A 14,548-nucleotide genomic window follows, 5' to 3' on the forward strand; every position below is an offset into this window, starting at 1 on the left:
GAGAGAGAGAGAGAGAGAGAGAGAGAGAGAGAGAGAGAGAGAGAGAGAGAGAGAGAGAGAGAGAGAGAGAGAGAGAGATAGGAGAGAACATAGTCTTTAATCTGGTCCTGATTTCAGTACCCTCTTTCAAGCTAATGGAAGCCTCTATGGTCTCCATTTAACTCAAAATCAGTACAAGTGGCTTCTACCTTGGCTAAGGTGAAGTGCTCTGCTAGTTATAGGAAACCTGTATTTCTCTCAGATCCTGGGTACATTTCTTTAATAGAGTACCAAAAATTTCTGCTGCATGATAAGGAAATTAGAGGGATGGAGAACAAAGTGAACACATGTCCATAGTCTTCTGTAGAGAAGGTTTACTTTTGACTTTTGAAGTCATATCTCTTTTCTTTGGAGAGGTGGGTAACTATGAATTCAGAATGTGAAACAAAATCTGTCAAACAAAATTGCTGTGTTGGTTAGTTTTGCTTGACTTTTTCTTTGTCACAAGGGAGGATTCATTGGAAGGGAAGGTGGCAAATGCTTTATCTGGAAATGACTGTGATATAAAAACAAAAGCCATCAATAACATTTTAATTTTAAAAAATAAGAGCACATCCAGTTTGAGACAACTATTGCCATTGACGGAGCTTCAGTAAAGGAAAAGCTAGTGAGGTTCTTGTCTCAGGCGCACCAAGGTGAAGGGTATAGAAAAAATGCAAATATATTTTATATATTTGCATATGAAATATCTATACTTTTGTGTAAGTATATATATATATGTTAATATGAAAGATGCCATATTATAGAGAGGGGCAGGGTGATATAATTTTATATTCTTCCTTGGCACAAAATCAAATAGTTTTAATGCTGACCTAGAATCCCTGATTTGGAAGAGGTTCTGATTCCTGTTCCTCCACATGCTGCATTGAACACTAAAGAGATTCATGCCACAAACATTCATGGAACTTTGACTGGGTGCAAAGGCTCTGTCCTAGGTGCTGGATGGGGAAAGCTGGAGGGAGAAAAGAGCGCCATAGTCACTTGTTCTCTCCAAGTCTCCAATAGCTTCTATCTTGTAGATAGATGATAGATAGATAGATAGATAGATAGATAGATAGATAGATAGATAGATAGATAGATAGATAGATAGATAGAGGCAAATTTAGGTACAACAGTTAGAATACTGTTTTCAAGTCAGGAAGACCTGAGCTCAAATCTTGTCTCTGACACTTACTGGTTGTATGACCATGGGCAAATCAGTTAACCTTTTTGGGGTCTCAAGCAACATCTGAGGGCTTATTAGTCACAGAAAAATTGTTGATCTGCTGATTGATAGAGGGAATTTCTATACTGGTAGCTCCCCACTACCATAATGAGGAGATCACAGGTCATGAGATCCTCTATGTATTTGTGTGTGGTTGGACATTGCTATTTGTTCCTTCCAGAGGAAGAAATACTCCTTGAAAATTTCCTCTGCTACAAAGGGTATTCCTTTCCACTATCACCACCAGTGCCAGGCCTGGAGTCAGGAAAACTCATCTTAGGGGAAGTAGCACAAAGTCATGTCTATAAACTAAGAAATCATGCTCCTTTTGGGTGGGGACCATGAAGAAGTAGACTATATGGTAGTCCTATCCCTACTATATTCCTCCCTGCTAACTCACTATTTCCTTCTCCCCAGAAGGCAAAGAATAACATTTTGTATCAGACATATTTCTCAAAGATTACCTGGCAAATCTATCAGTTATATCTAAGTCTGTCAGGGCTAGCATGACCTCAGTGATGTTATCATTCCCTAGAAGTTAACAAGTCTTACACATAGAAGATGCTTAACAAATGCTCTTTGAATAAGTGGAAGTTGAATGAATTTCAGCTCCTCAGGCAAAACTTTGCAGAATAGCCCCTTTCTCTTTTTCTAGATCATGATCCTGAGAAACTCTGTCTGAGAACACCCTCCCCCTCTTCCCCAGTCTTTACAAATAGTACAGCAGGGATTGCTTGGATAGTGGGTATGTTTATACCAATGGTAAACAGGGTATGGTAAAACAAACAAACAAACAAACTCTTTATAATATGTCAGACTAAATTCCAAACCCAGGTTCTGGTATATGGCCCATGGAATAATTTTCTTTTTGGTTGCCTGTGGAACACGGGAAAAATACTATACCTTGCATACCCAATCCAATAAGGATTTATTAAATACCAATTGTATGCCAGGTATTGGGGACACAAAGTCAAAAACTAAAAACAGCCCTGCCCTCAAACGACTTTTATTCTCTTAGATCCTTTCCAGTCTGGTGGCTGTCACCCTCCTGAAGTCACCCCTCAGTTATATAGACGACCAGGAAGAACAAGTGAGCTTACATTTTCCTTTGAAGTTGTGAGTAAATAGTACTTTTACTAGATAGGCCTCTGTTGACAAATATTTGTGACATGTAGGGGTGACCTCAAAACTTCTCTTTAAGAAAGAAAAAAGTCGTTAAAAAGGAGCCACTTTATTTTGGGGTGGGTAGGATAGGAAAGAAGGCAATGCATCTATTGACATACACAGTAGGAAAATGACCACCATAACATTTTAAATATTATAGACTTAGAACCTTATCACTTATAAGAACACTTATCATTAGTGAATTAATAAGCAAGGTCAGGTTGTTGGATTCCATAATGGCCCTAGCCACTGAGCTCTGGAAGAGCTTCATGGAAGAGTTGACAGCAATATCAGTTATACTTATTCTTCCATCATTCTACTCAGGAGGTAATGTTACCTACTCAGTAGGTAAAGCTTTCCCTAGTGCATTGGAGGACTTGACGCTTTTGTTCCTCCAAGAAAATTCCTCATTCCAGGATTGTCAGTGATACTTCCCAAGCTAAGAGAGGAAGGAAGAGGGAATGGAACCCTGGGAGAGACCCTCAACATGAGCTCATTCCCAGTGTTCCATAATAAACACTTGGTACTGGGTATTTGTCTCTGCAGTTTGCATTTATGTCAACAAACAAGTCAACTTGGGGCCATACCTGGAGAGGAAGAAGGTACAGCAGCTCCCGGAGCATTTTGGGCCTGAGAGGCCCTCAGCAGTCTTGCAACAGGCGGTTCAGGCATGCATTGATTGTGCACACCAGCAAAAGACAGTCTTCTCCCTGGTCAAGCAGGGATATGGTGGTGAGATGGTGTCTGGTAAGGTTCTGGAGGATGATTGAGTGTTGGGAGGCTAACAAGTGGGGGACTTCCCAACAGGGTCCAATTGGAAAATCAGGGGTAGAGTTTAGTGACTGATGGTTTAAGACTAGAAAGGTCCAAGGTTCTGAAATTACAAGTGATTCTTGCCTCCATCAAAATAGGAGGGAGGCCCCATAACTTGAAGACAACTGGTTGCTGAAGGTCACCTCTCAGCTACAAGGAGGTTGTCTGAACCAGCTGAGACTTAGAAAATCCATATTCTAGTTTCAGCTCTGCTACTCTTTCACTGAAATTCTCTGAGACTCAGTTTTCTCTTCTGTAAAATGAGAGGATTAGAGAAATAATAATTGCTTGCATTTATGTAGCAGTTTCAGGTTTACAAAGTGCTATATAGGCATTATCTGATATGATTTCTGTAGTCTCTGAGGTCCATTCCACATCTAAAATTGTATGAGCCTCTCTCCTTTTTGGATTATTTTCCACAACCTAAGTCTGCTCTCTACCATCCATCTTCCATCTTGTTCATCTATTCTTCCTGGTTGACCAATAGCAGGGCAAGGGAGAAAGAGCCTCTTGACCCAGTGGGAATGTTCATTTCTCTTACTGAATTATTGTCTTTGAGTAGGGTTTCAAGCCAAATATATTGAATTATATTAACTGTTAGATTATCTGTTAGATTATGTGTACCTCTTGTGCTTTTCTTGACGCACAAACTCATCTCCAAGTTCCTCTACTCATTTGCCATTAATACAGTTGACCTTGAACTGAGTGTACTTTGTTGAAATTTTTTTTTTTGAATCTCAACATCTTCCTTCTCTTCGCAGGTTTAGAATGAAAGCTTATAAAAGGGACCCAAATAGAAACTTCCTCCCATAAACTCAATCCCTCCAAAGGTTATATTGGGTTCTCAATTTTTCTATTACATTCATTAATGTCTTTCTCCTTAAGTGCTTGCACGTCTGTAGAGGGAAATAAATGTACAGGCCCAATCCCTCTAATGTGTACTAGCACTTAGCTTGGGGCATGGAACATAGTAGGTACCAAACAAATGCTTGTTGAGTTGAATTGATCATAGGATCATAGCTCTAGAGTCAGAAGGAAACTCAGAGGCCATCTAGTCAAAAATCCTCATTTTGTGGATGAGGAGACTGAGGTCCTGGAAAGTTTAGTGACTTGCTCAATATCACATAGGCATCCAGCATCAGCTGTGGAATTTGAACTCAGTTCCTTGGACTGCAGTGCCAGTTCTCTATTGAATTGAAGTGAATTGCATCATATTGAATTTGGACATGTAATAGCATCACAGCTATCAATTAGATCAGTTTACAAGTTTTCCCCTTCTTTATGGCACCAAAAATTATGGAAAGCAATTATTTTCTGCAATATTTTGTCCCCTCTGGGCAGGGTGGTGACTCTGCTTATTAATGGATGGTCAATTCAGACTCTAGCATGAGTCCACATCCATGATTCTAATGTGTAAATACTCTGTGGACATTATTTATTTAGATTAATTTCAAATTTTTTTTTGTTTTCCCACTTAATAGTAGTTTATTTTTTCCATTTATATATAAAGATAGTTTTCAACATTCACTTTTATAAGATTTTGAGCTCCATTTTTTTTCTCCCTCCCTGCCTTCCCTTCCTCCTCCCCAAGCAATCTGCTTTAGGTTATACATATACAATCATATTAAACATATTTCTACATTAGTCATGTTGTGAGAGAAGAATCAGAACAAAAGGGAAAAATCTCAAGAAAGGAAAAACAAAACCCCCCAAAGTGAAAATAGCATGCTCCAATCTGCATCCGCACTCTGAAGCTCTTTCTAGCATTTTCCTTCATGAGTTTTTTGGAACTGTCTTAGATCATTGTATTGCTGAGAAGAGCTAAGTCAATCATAGTTGATCATCACATGATGTTGCTGTTGCTGCATACAATGTTCTCCTGGTTCTGCTCATTTTACTCAGCATCAGTTCATGTAAGTCTTTCTAGGTTTTTCTGAAATGTGGTCGTTATTTTAAAAGAGATGATTGTGAAGGGCATGACCAGAGATTAGAGGAAGATGGAAATTTAGGACAGAAAATACCTACTTTCATTCATTACATAAGTCTCATCTACAAGAGTGAACCATTAATAGGTATTGAATACAAGCTCAGGCCCTCACTCAGTGTCCTGAGTGCCTTTCCTCCGAGGCACAGAAATCTCCATGTTTTCTTTGCTAAATGGTGGTGACCCAGATACAGTCTCACAGTAGGGTTCACAGAATCATAGATCCAGAACTGGAAGGAACCTCAAGAGATCACCTAGTTTCATTTTACAGGTGAGAAACTAAGGCCCGTGGAGTTAAGTGATTTGCTCAAGGTCACCCAGGTAGTAGGCATCAGAGATGTTATTTGGAAATAGACTCTCAGACTTTAGAGCCAGTATTGTTTCTACTGTACCATGTTCAAACCCTTAAAGCTAGTGCAGACTACATTTCAGCTGAACACTGTGCTGAGGGACTGGACAACCAATATTACTGATCCCATTTTCTTTCTTTGTTACCCATACTCCTTTTGTGACCTCAAGGAGCTCAAAATCAGGGAAGTATATTTAATGTCTGGCACCAAAAGAGGCCAAGGCATTTGCCAAGTTTCCTTTCCATGAGGGAAATGTTTCTACTGAGCATTTTGGTCTTGGAATTTCATAGCATTTTAAATCATATACCGCCATTGCATGTTAGAGTGAATTGGCAAGTGCTTCTTTCATGTTTACGGATAAGATATAAGACAAACTGACTTTCTTGAAGTTCACCCAAACAGGATGTCCAAGGACTCAGGACTCTCAGGAATCTGGGAGTTAGTTCACTAGACCACATTGTCTGCTAGAGGCATAGTTTTTATGGCCTCCCTAATTCCATGCCCTTTTCTGAGAGGTGAAATGAGCTTCCTGTTCTCTCCTTTTGCCCCTCCATGAACATCTTGGTCCATGTTCCAATCTGCTTAATTAAATGAGCTGCTGGATAGTTTGGAAGCATCATAATTGCTGACTCCAGAGAAAAAGCATAAAACACTGAGGCCACTTCCCTTAGGGGATGAGTTAACTTCTCATATTCTCTCCTTTTCTCCAAGAAGTAAATATACATATGTTCATACTAATGGGAATAACATGGTCCCATAAGCAGACTGGGTGATTGCCCCTTCATAAGGGTCATATAGGACCAAGCATTTAGAGTGACGGGGCCCACAGACATCTAGTTGAGCCCCCTCATTTTGTAGATGAAAAAATAGAGGCACAGAATGTTTCACAGAATTGCCCAGTCACAAGGTGGTGGTTGCAGTGATGGTGCTGGTGGTAATAGTAGTAGTAGTAGTAGTAGTGGTAGTAGTAGTAGTAGTAGTGGTAGTAGTAGTAGTAGTAGTAGCAGTAGTAGTAGTTGTAGTAGTACCGTGTTTCCCTGATAATAAGACACTGTCTTATTAAATTTTTTGGACAGAAAAACACCAGAGGGCTTATTTTCAGGGGAGGGCTTATTTTAATGAACATTGACAGCAATTTTAATAAACAGGTAAATGTGAACAAAAAAATGTACCTTCATTCAATAAGCAAATCACTGGGGAAGAAAAGGATGATGCGCTCACTGCTGCAGCTCTGATTGGATGCAGCTCGGAGCACGACATGCGTTTCATGGGGGCGGGGGGGGAACGGTGCATACAGAGGGTACCGTAATGTAGCGTGTAGTGCAGGGGATTACCTTCACTACAGTAGCAATCTCAATAGGGCTTATTTTCGGGGGAGGGCTTATTTTAGAGGAATCTTACACAGTAAGGGGAGGGCTTATTTTCGGGATAGGTCTTATTATCGGGGAAACAAGGTAGTAGTAACTATATATATATATAATTATATAACACTTTCAGGTTTGCAAAGTGCCTTACATATGCTATCTCATTGGACCCTTACAACAATCCTGTGAGGTAGGTGATATTATTATCCCCATTTTACAGATAAGGAAAATGAGGCCAATAGAGGTTAAGTGACTTACCCAGGGTCACACAGCTATTAAGTGTTCAGGGCAAGATTCATATTTAAATATTCCTGATTCCAAATGTGACATTTATAAAGTTTAAGAGACATAGTTTCTTCTTCTAACCATTTTATTAATAAGGCTAGCATGTTATTAATAAAAGGATGGTCATTTGACCATTTCTCTTAGACCAAATACCCCTTGCAGTGTTGGGCTCACAGTTTATATGTCCTTTGAAGAGTAGGTATTCCTGAGGGTGGCAATCAACTCTGATGGGTTATAAATATTACAATGAGAGGCTAGGCTATATTACAATGAGGGTCTTGGGGTATGTTACTTGCATTAGCTAAATCTTGGTCAAAGAAACTTATCAATTTCCATATCGCCTGTCAGACAAAAGAGAGAATCAACATTTTCCCAGACCTGGAGTAAACACAATGAACAGGAATTCATCCATTAGCCTAAACTTAAAATTTCTTTTATTGTCTTGGCCTGGGTAAGTCTTTGAGAAAGATTTCCCACACTGATTGATTTCTGGATGAGGAAGGAGAAAAAGGGTAAAATCTTAGTTCTGATTCAGTAATTAGTTATTAATACAAGAAAGAAATAATCTTTTATCTCATTATGCTATCTACAATGTCACCAAGCTGTACTAAGTAGTAGAGCTATGATTTCAACCCATCCCCTTTGACTAAAAATCCTACAATCTTTCTGTAGTACCACATTGCTTCTCCCAAGATTGCTATACTATTCAGATCTTCAGGGTTCAGGGTCACCCTCAAGTTCTTGTAATGTAGGGGGGCCATACTTTAAGTTCTAAAATTGAATGGGGGTGCTCCTGACACATTCCTGGCTTTGCTTCTCATTCCTGAAGTACCTCAGTGCACCAGCCACCCATTTTCAGGCTCCCTTCCCCGACCCTCTATGGCTTGGCGATAGAATTCTCAGCAGGCACAGAAAGACTTCAAAACAGAAGAGTATTTACAATGGACTTCTGGGCTTGTTGGTGACTTATCTTAGATCACACAGGTGACAAATGATGGAATAGGGATTTGAATCAAGGTCTCCTTACTCCAAATTTAGCCATATTTTCACTAAACTTGGCTACCTCTGTGGAAGAGAACAGAAGAGAAAGTCTTCTGACTCAAGCTTCAAATCAAAGCAAAGATTTAAAACTGGAAAGAACCTTTGAAGCTATCAAGGCTGGTGAGTTGTGACACAACTTGGCCAGGAAGTGTAAGACATAAGCAATCCTATTTCCCACCAGCTGTCTCAAGGAAGACTGGCTCGTTTTTTTTTCAGAGAGATTAAGGGACTTGTCCAAGGTCACCCGAGTAATAAATGGTAGAGGGGTAGAGTCAGGGTTCAAACCCAGGTGCTCTGACTCCAAATTCTTTGGCATTTCCATTGCCACCAGTCATGGATAAATGACTAGACTGACAAAGACAAAGATGCTGAGTGGATTAATGGGTAAGCATTGAAGTGTTTACTGTGCCAGCCACTTTGACAAACATTGGGGATGGAGATATCAAGCAAAACAGTCTTTGCCTCAAGGAGGTTATATTCTAGCTAGTGTAGACAACCAATAAAAAGGAGCTAGAAAGGGGAGAGAGTATGTGCAAAGGTTTAGTGGTGTGGGTGGAGTCCTGGTTTCCAGGAAGAGAAGTAAAAAGTTCATCCATCAAAGCTGGAAGAACAGAGAAGAGTCCAGGGTCGATGTAGGGGATTGTGGGGGTGGGAAAGGAGATATGGTCAGAATGTTGGCAGCATGGTGAGGAGGTACCCAGGAAGTGGTACAGAGGCTTCGTTCTAGACAAGATAAGGAGAAGGCTATTTTACTTTACTTTATTTAAATACTTAAATTTTATTTTATTTCATTTTATTTTTTTACTTTATTTTGTTTTAATTAAATTAAATTTTTATTTCATTTCATTTCTTGTTTATTTTAATTGATTAAGTTTCATTTTTATTTTACTTTATTTTTCAAAATTTAAGTTAAATTTTATTTCATTTCAGTTTTATTTACTTTTACATTTTATTTTATTTCCATTTCATTTTATTTACTTTATTTAAATTTTATTTTATTTCATTTTGATTTGATTTGATTTGATTCCTTTAGCCCGCAGGCTGCCCGGCCCAAGTTCTCCTTCCACACACACAACTCTGAATTGCTGTTTCCTGTGGTTTTTCAGTCTCAGCTTCTTTTGATGGGAAACAGCATCTTGTGAGCCTGCCAGTGGTGAGCAGCCTTGGTTGTGTCTTAAGCTTCCTGAGGAAGCTGTGTCAGAGCCTGTTGTGTGACAACCTCTTCAGCAGCCAGCCTCTCCCTCAGTACCCTGAGGACGACCCAGATTATGAGGACAGAAGGATGGAGTCAGGTAGGCCTTGGCCCATCCTAGCTGGCCTCAGGATCTGAGGCTGGGGATGTGGCATGGACCTTCAGGGGCCTTTCTGTAGGGATTGCTTTTCTTGTTGCAGTCCAGCTCTAACATGTTAATACCACCCATCTCCTGGTAATTCTCTCATTTCAGTCTCATGGGGCTTCTCTTTCTGGGGTATTCATTTCAGCACTTAGTGGTTTTCCTGGATTAAGAAGTACCTGGAGGACTGACATAATTTTAAGTTGTTACTATATAAAATATAGACTCTGGAGACCCCTCAAATATGACTAAGTTTTTTTTCTTTACTTTTAGTCCAGAATTCTCATTTCATTGTGAGGTGAGATGATATGACCATTTTCAGACCATTTAAGATTCTGTCACTTTAAGACTCAAATATGTCTGTGAGGGCACTGAATTTAGAGACTTTGTCTGGGGTCACATCGTCAGTAAGTCTCAGAGGTTGAATTTGAAACCATGGTCACTTGAATCAGAGGCCAGACCTCTATCCCCTACATTATCCTGCCACTCAATGTTTTTTCACATTTCCCATGATTGAAACTTGTGATCCACAGAATATATGAAAGAACTTTCACAGTCCTGAGTAAACTGAGTCAGATAATCATTTAATCTATCAAATTTGTGGCATTAAAATTATCTATTACATGAATCAGATCATATCTCCTATGTATGCAGTAAAGAAAAATATTTTCTATCAGGTAGGTGGCACAGTGGATAGACCACTGTATCTGGAGTCAGGAAGATCTGAGTTCAAATCCAGCCTCAGACACTTACTAGTGGTGTGACCCTGGGCAAGTCACTTAATGTTTGCCTAACTCAGTTTTTTCAGCTGTAAAATGGGAACAATAATAGCACTTACCTCTCAGGGTTATTGTGAGGATCAAATGAAATAGTATTTGTAAAGCCCTTAACAGAGTGTCTGGAATACAGAAGGTGCTTAATGGATGCTTATTTCCTTCCTTCTCTCACTAAAATACTTAAAAGTATTGCCTCTTCCCACCTGTCCTCTTCTCTATGAGCATTTTTCCACAGGTCTGCTGAATTTCCTCATGTTGGAGGAGAGAGAGTTCCCGGACAGCACTGCTGAATGGGCAGACTCTACAGAAGCCACTTGTCATAATGGGTGTCTTCTTGAGAGTAGAATTGCTTTGACTGGAAGTATTTGCTTCCCCCAGGAAGACCTCCCTCCTTCTCTCTCTCTCTCTCTCTCTCTCTCTCTCTCTCTCTCTCTCTCTCTCTCTCTCTCTCTCTCTCTCTCATTACTGGACTGGGAAGAAGGGAAATGCCTTGGAGGTAGTATGACTGGATTTTAGTCAGGCACTTGGTAATATGACATAAGAGAACGGAAACTAGATATGGCCTCAGAGGACTTGGACTTGAGTCCCAAATCTGCTCCTTACTACTTGTGGGACTTTGGGAAAATCACTTACCTTTTTTGGGCCTCAGTTTTCTTATTTGTAAAATGAGGAGGGTTGTAGCTAATTGGCCAAGAAGATAAAAGACAGAAACAGTCAATGTTAGAGGGGTTATGGCAACATAGGTACACTGATATACTGTAGTGAGAGCCAATTGGTCAATCATTAGGGAAAACAATTTGAAGACATGTTAGAAAAGTAACTGAAGAGTTCATACCCTTTGACCCAGCAGTTCCACTATTGGGCATATACCCTCCGAAAGGTCAAAGACAGAAGGAAAAAATATGTATATATACATTATAAATATATACATACATATATTTATAAATACATACATATATAATATAATTATACAAGTATTTAATACACACTTGTATATGTATTTATACAGATTATATATTAGATTTATATACATTGTCTATATAGACACACACAAAAGAAATATATACATATACGTCTATATATACATATATACATGTATATTTAAAGGAAATATATGTTCACATATAAAGGAAATACACATGTGTGTATATGCACACATATATGTATATGTGCGGTATATGTGTATATACAAAGGAAATAAATACATATAAAGGAAATATATACATGTGTATATGTATACATACTTATATGTATGTGTGGGATACATGTTGAGTTTATACATATGAGTGGATTATATGTTGAATTTATACATATATGGTTATATTTACACAGTCATACTGTTTTGTGGTAGCAAAAAAAATAAGTAGAACCCATCTGACCCCCCCCCCCCAACCTGGAAACAAAGTGGTTGTCTATTGATTGAGGAAGGACTGAATCAATTATGATACATGAATGCAATAGAATATTTTTGTGCTCTAATAATGGCAAATATGAGAAATTCAGAGAAAGTTGGAAAGATTTACTTGAACTGTAGCAGAACAAAAGAAGTAAAACCAAGAGAAAAAAACCACCATGTTCATAATAGTATAAAGGAAAATAATATAAACATATCAGAACTGAGGTCAATGATTAATCTTGACTCCTTTAGAGGACCCAGGATGAAACATGGCTCCTTCCTTTTAGCTGAAAGGGGGTGACTTTGGGTATGGAATGAGGCACATGTCAGACATGATCAGTGTGTCTCTGTTGTTTAACTGTACTTGCTATGAGGAAGGATTCTTTTCCTAGTACACATGTGTGGAAGATTAATGGTAAGTCACTGTAGTATAATAAAAAGTAAATCATTTTAATAAAATTAAATACAATCCTGAGTCTGATCCATCTTATACTTCTCATACATATGCAATCTCTTTGGACCCTTACAATAATCCTGGGAAGTAGGTGCTATTATGATTCCTATTTTATAGATGAGAACACTGAGGCATATAGAGGTTAAGTGATTTGCCTAAGGTCATACAGTTAGTATCCTTTTGGACAACATGAGGGGTGTATGAGGTGTTCAGAGAGGACTAGCACCTCTGGTATGAGGGCTTGCCAAGCCCTTTTCAGGGCTGCTCATCCACCTTTGGTGTTCACCTGCCACCCAGCTCTCACCTGTAGCTCTGAGAAGCTGTAGCATGGACAGTGGCCACACTCTGGTAAAACTGTCTTGGCAGATGGGCTAAACCAGGTTGAGGGTAACTGATGGACTCCCTACCTGTCAGTGAGTTAGGGGAGGTATCTACCCCAAGCATGTGAAGATTTCCCTTGGTGGAATGGGTAGATGAAATTGATTTTTTCAATGGCCATGAAGGTGTCTGAAGCAGGTGTTATGGAGTGCCTAGGGCTTGGTCAGGCATTGAAGAGGCCAGGTTGGTCCATCGCATCCCAGGCTATTGCCAGTCACTTGACTTTTGTCCTGCCACTGAACTGTAATGACTCTGGAAGAGGGAGTGAGGCTGATAACTTTGTGCAACAATTCCTCACTTAAATGCAATTCATCCACGTGTCAAGACATCACCCCTTGGTCACTGGCTCTCTTCTAAATGAAAGACAAGCAATAGAGGACAACTTGAAGAGATGTGGGCTTAGTATTACAAAGTTAAGAGTATTTAAAAGTCTGAACTGGGAAGTGGGAGAACGGAATTGTCACCCTGTCTCCACCACTAAGAAGCTATGTGTCCTTTAGTTAATTATTTAACCTTTCTGGGCCTCAGCTCCCTCAACTGTAAAATGAGAGAGTTGGATGATATGTTCTCTAAGGTGCCAACCAGCTTAAATCGTTTAGGAATCAAATTTCTCTTGAAAACCTTATTTGGCTCAGAAACACTCTCCTAAAACTAATTTGCCCTCCAGTGAGTTTCTCAGTAAGAATGGCACAGTGGTCTCAATTCACTTCCCAACACAATCTCTCAGCCCATTAGGCGCAGCATAGAGAGTGGGCCAGTTAGCCAGCCCATTAACAAAGACAAGCTCCCTCTCTTTTTCTCTCCCCTCTCTCTTCCCAGCCTGAAAACCCTAGCTAAGGTTCCAGGTTTTTCCCTTGGGTGGTACCTGGGATGGCAGGACACTCTTTTCCCTTGCTTGCAGACTGTAACTTTTCTTAAACAGGCTGCCTTGCTGTTCAAAGAAGCCTGATGGCTTTGGTCCTAATCAGACTTGGCAGGTTAGGTTACAGAGCCAGGATTAAAGGAAAAGTGGGAGCAGTGTTGTTCAGTACCCATCCATCCCTTTTGTCACTCTTCAGGAAGACTTTTTGCTCATATTTTAAGTAGTGCCCCAAATTAAATGAAAGGTTTGGTGGTAGGGTGAAAAGGGTACTTACTCCCTCTAGAGCTGGAGGACCTGGGTTCAAATCCCTGGTATGATTTCAAAAATTTCCTTTAGCCTTCTTGGCCCTCAGTTTTCTCATCTGTAAAATGGGGTCAGACTAGCAAGTCTAGATCAAAGATCTGATATTCACTTGCAGATACAACCTTAAGGGGAAAATCATGGATCCATATAATTAAAAGGGACCTTAGAGATTAATCCTTTCACCTCACGGAGGAGTAAACTAAGGCAGGGTTTGCTTCAGAACATTAGATTCTTATACTCCTTTTTGTAGATCTAAAAAGCTACAAGTGATCTTAGGCAATGTGTAATTTTCAAAAAATCAACTTGCATTCATTAAATGCCATTTATTAAGTGTGCCAGGTACTATACCAGTCGCTGGAGATACAAAGACAAAAGTGAAAAAGTTTCTGCCCCCAAAGAATGTATATTCTATTAAGGGAGACAGTTTATTTTTGTCGTCGTTCAGTTTTCAGTCACGTCCAACTCTTTATAACCTCATTTGGGGTTTTCTTGGCAAAGATATTTGAGTGGTTTGCTATTCCCTTCTCCAGTTCATTTTGCAGATGAGGAAACTGAGACAAACAGGGTTAAGTGACTTATCCAGGGTCGCACAGTTAGTGTCTGAAACTGGATTTCAATTTAGGAAGAGGAATCTTCCTAACTCCAGGCCTAGTGCTCTATCCACTGCTCCACTTAGCTCCCCGGAGACAACTCGGAAACAATGTATATAAATAATATATATGGATATACAAAATAGATATAAAGTGAATATGAGGCTGCCTCTAGTTGCCTAAAGGTCGGTGGGGTACACCATAGCGTACA

At 39.6% G+C, this 14,548-nt stretch overlaps 1 protein-coding gene across 1 annotated transcript in view; it reads left to right on the forward strand.

The window, feature by feature from the left end:
- Positions 1–14,548, forward strand: part of SCML4 (Scm polycomb group protein like 4) — a 92,013-nt gene that overhangs the window by 26,583 nt on the left and 50,882 nt on the right. The window contains exons 3-4 of the mRNA XM_069077435.1: positions 2,954–3,154; positions 9,351–9,536. Of these exons, the coding sequence (XP_068933536.1) occupies positions 2,954–3,154; positions 9,351–9,536 (387 nt within the window). The remainder of the gene's footprint in view (positions 1–2,953; positions 3,155–9,350; positions 9,537–14,548) is intronic.

This window comes from Petaurus breviceps, unplaced genomic scaffold (assembly GCF_028583685.1).
Source record: "Petaurus breviceps papuanus isolate PSGF00001 unplaced genomic scaffold, PetGlider_PUasm1.0 90977, whole genome shotgun sequence".
NCBI classification, from domain to species: Eukaryota; Metazoa; Chordata; class Mammalia; order Diprotodontia; family Petauridae; genus Petaurus; species Petaurus breviceps.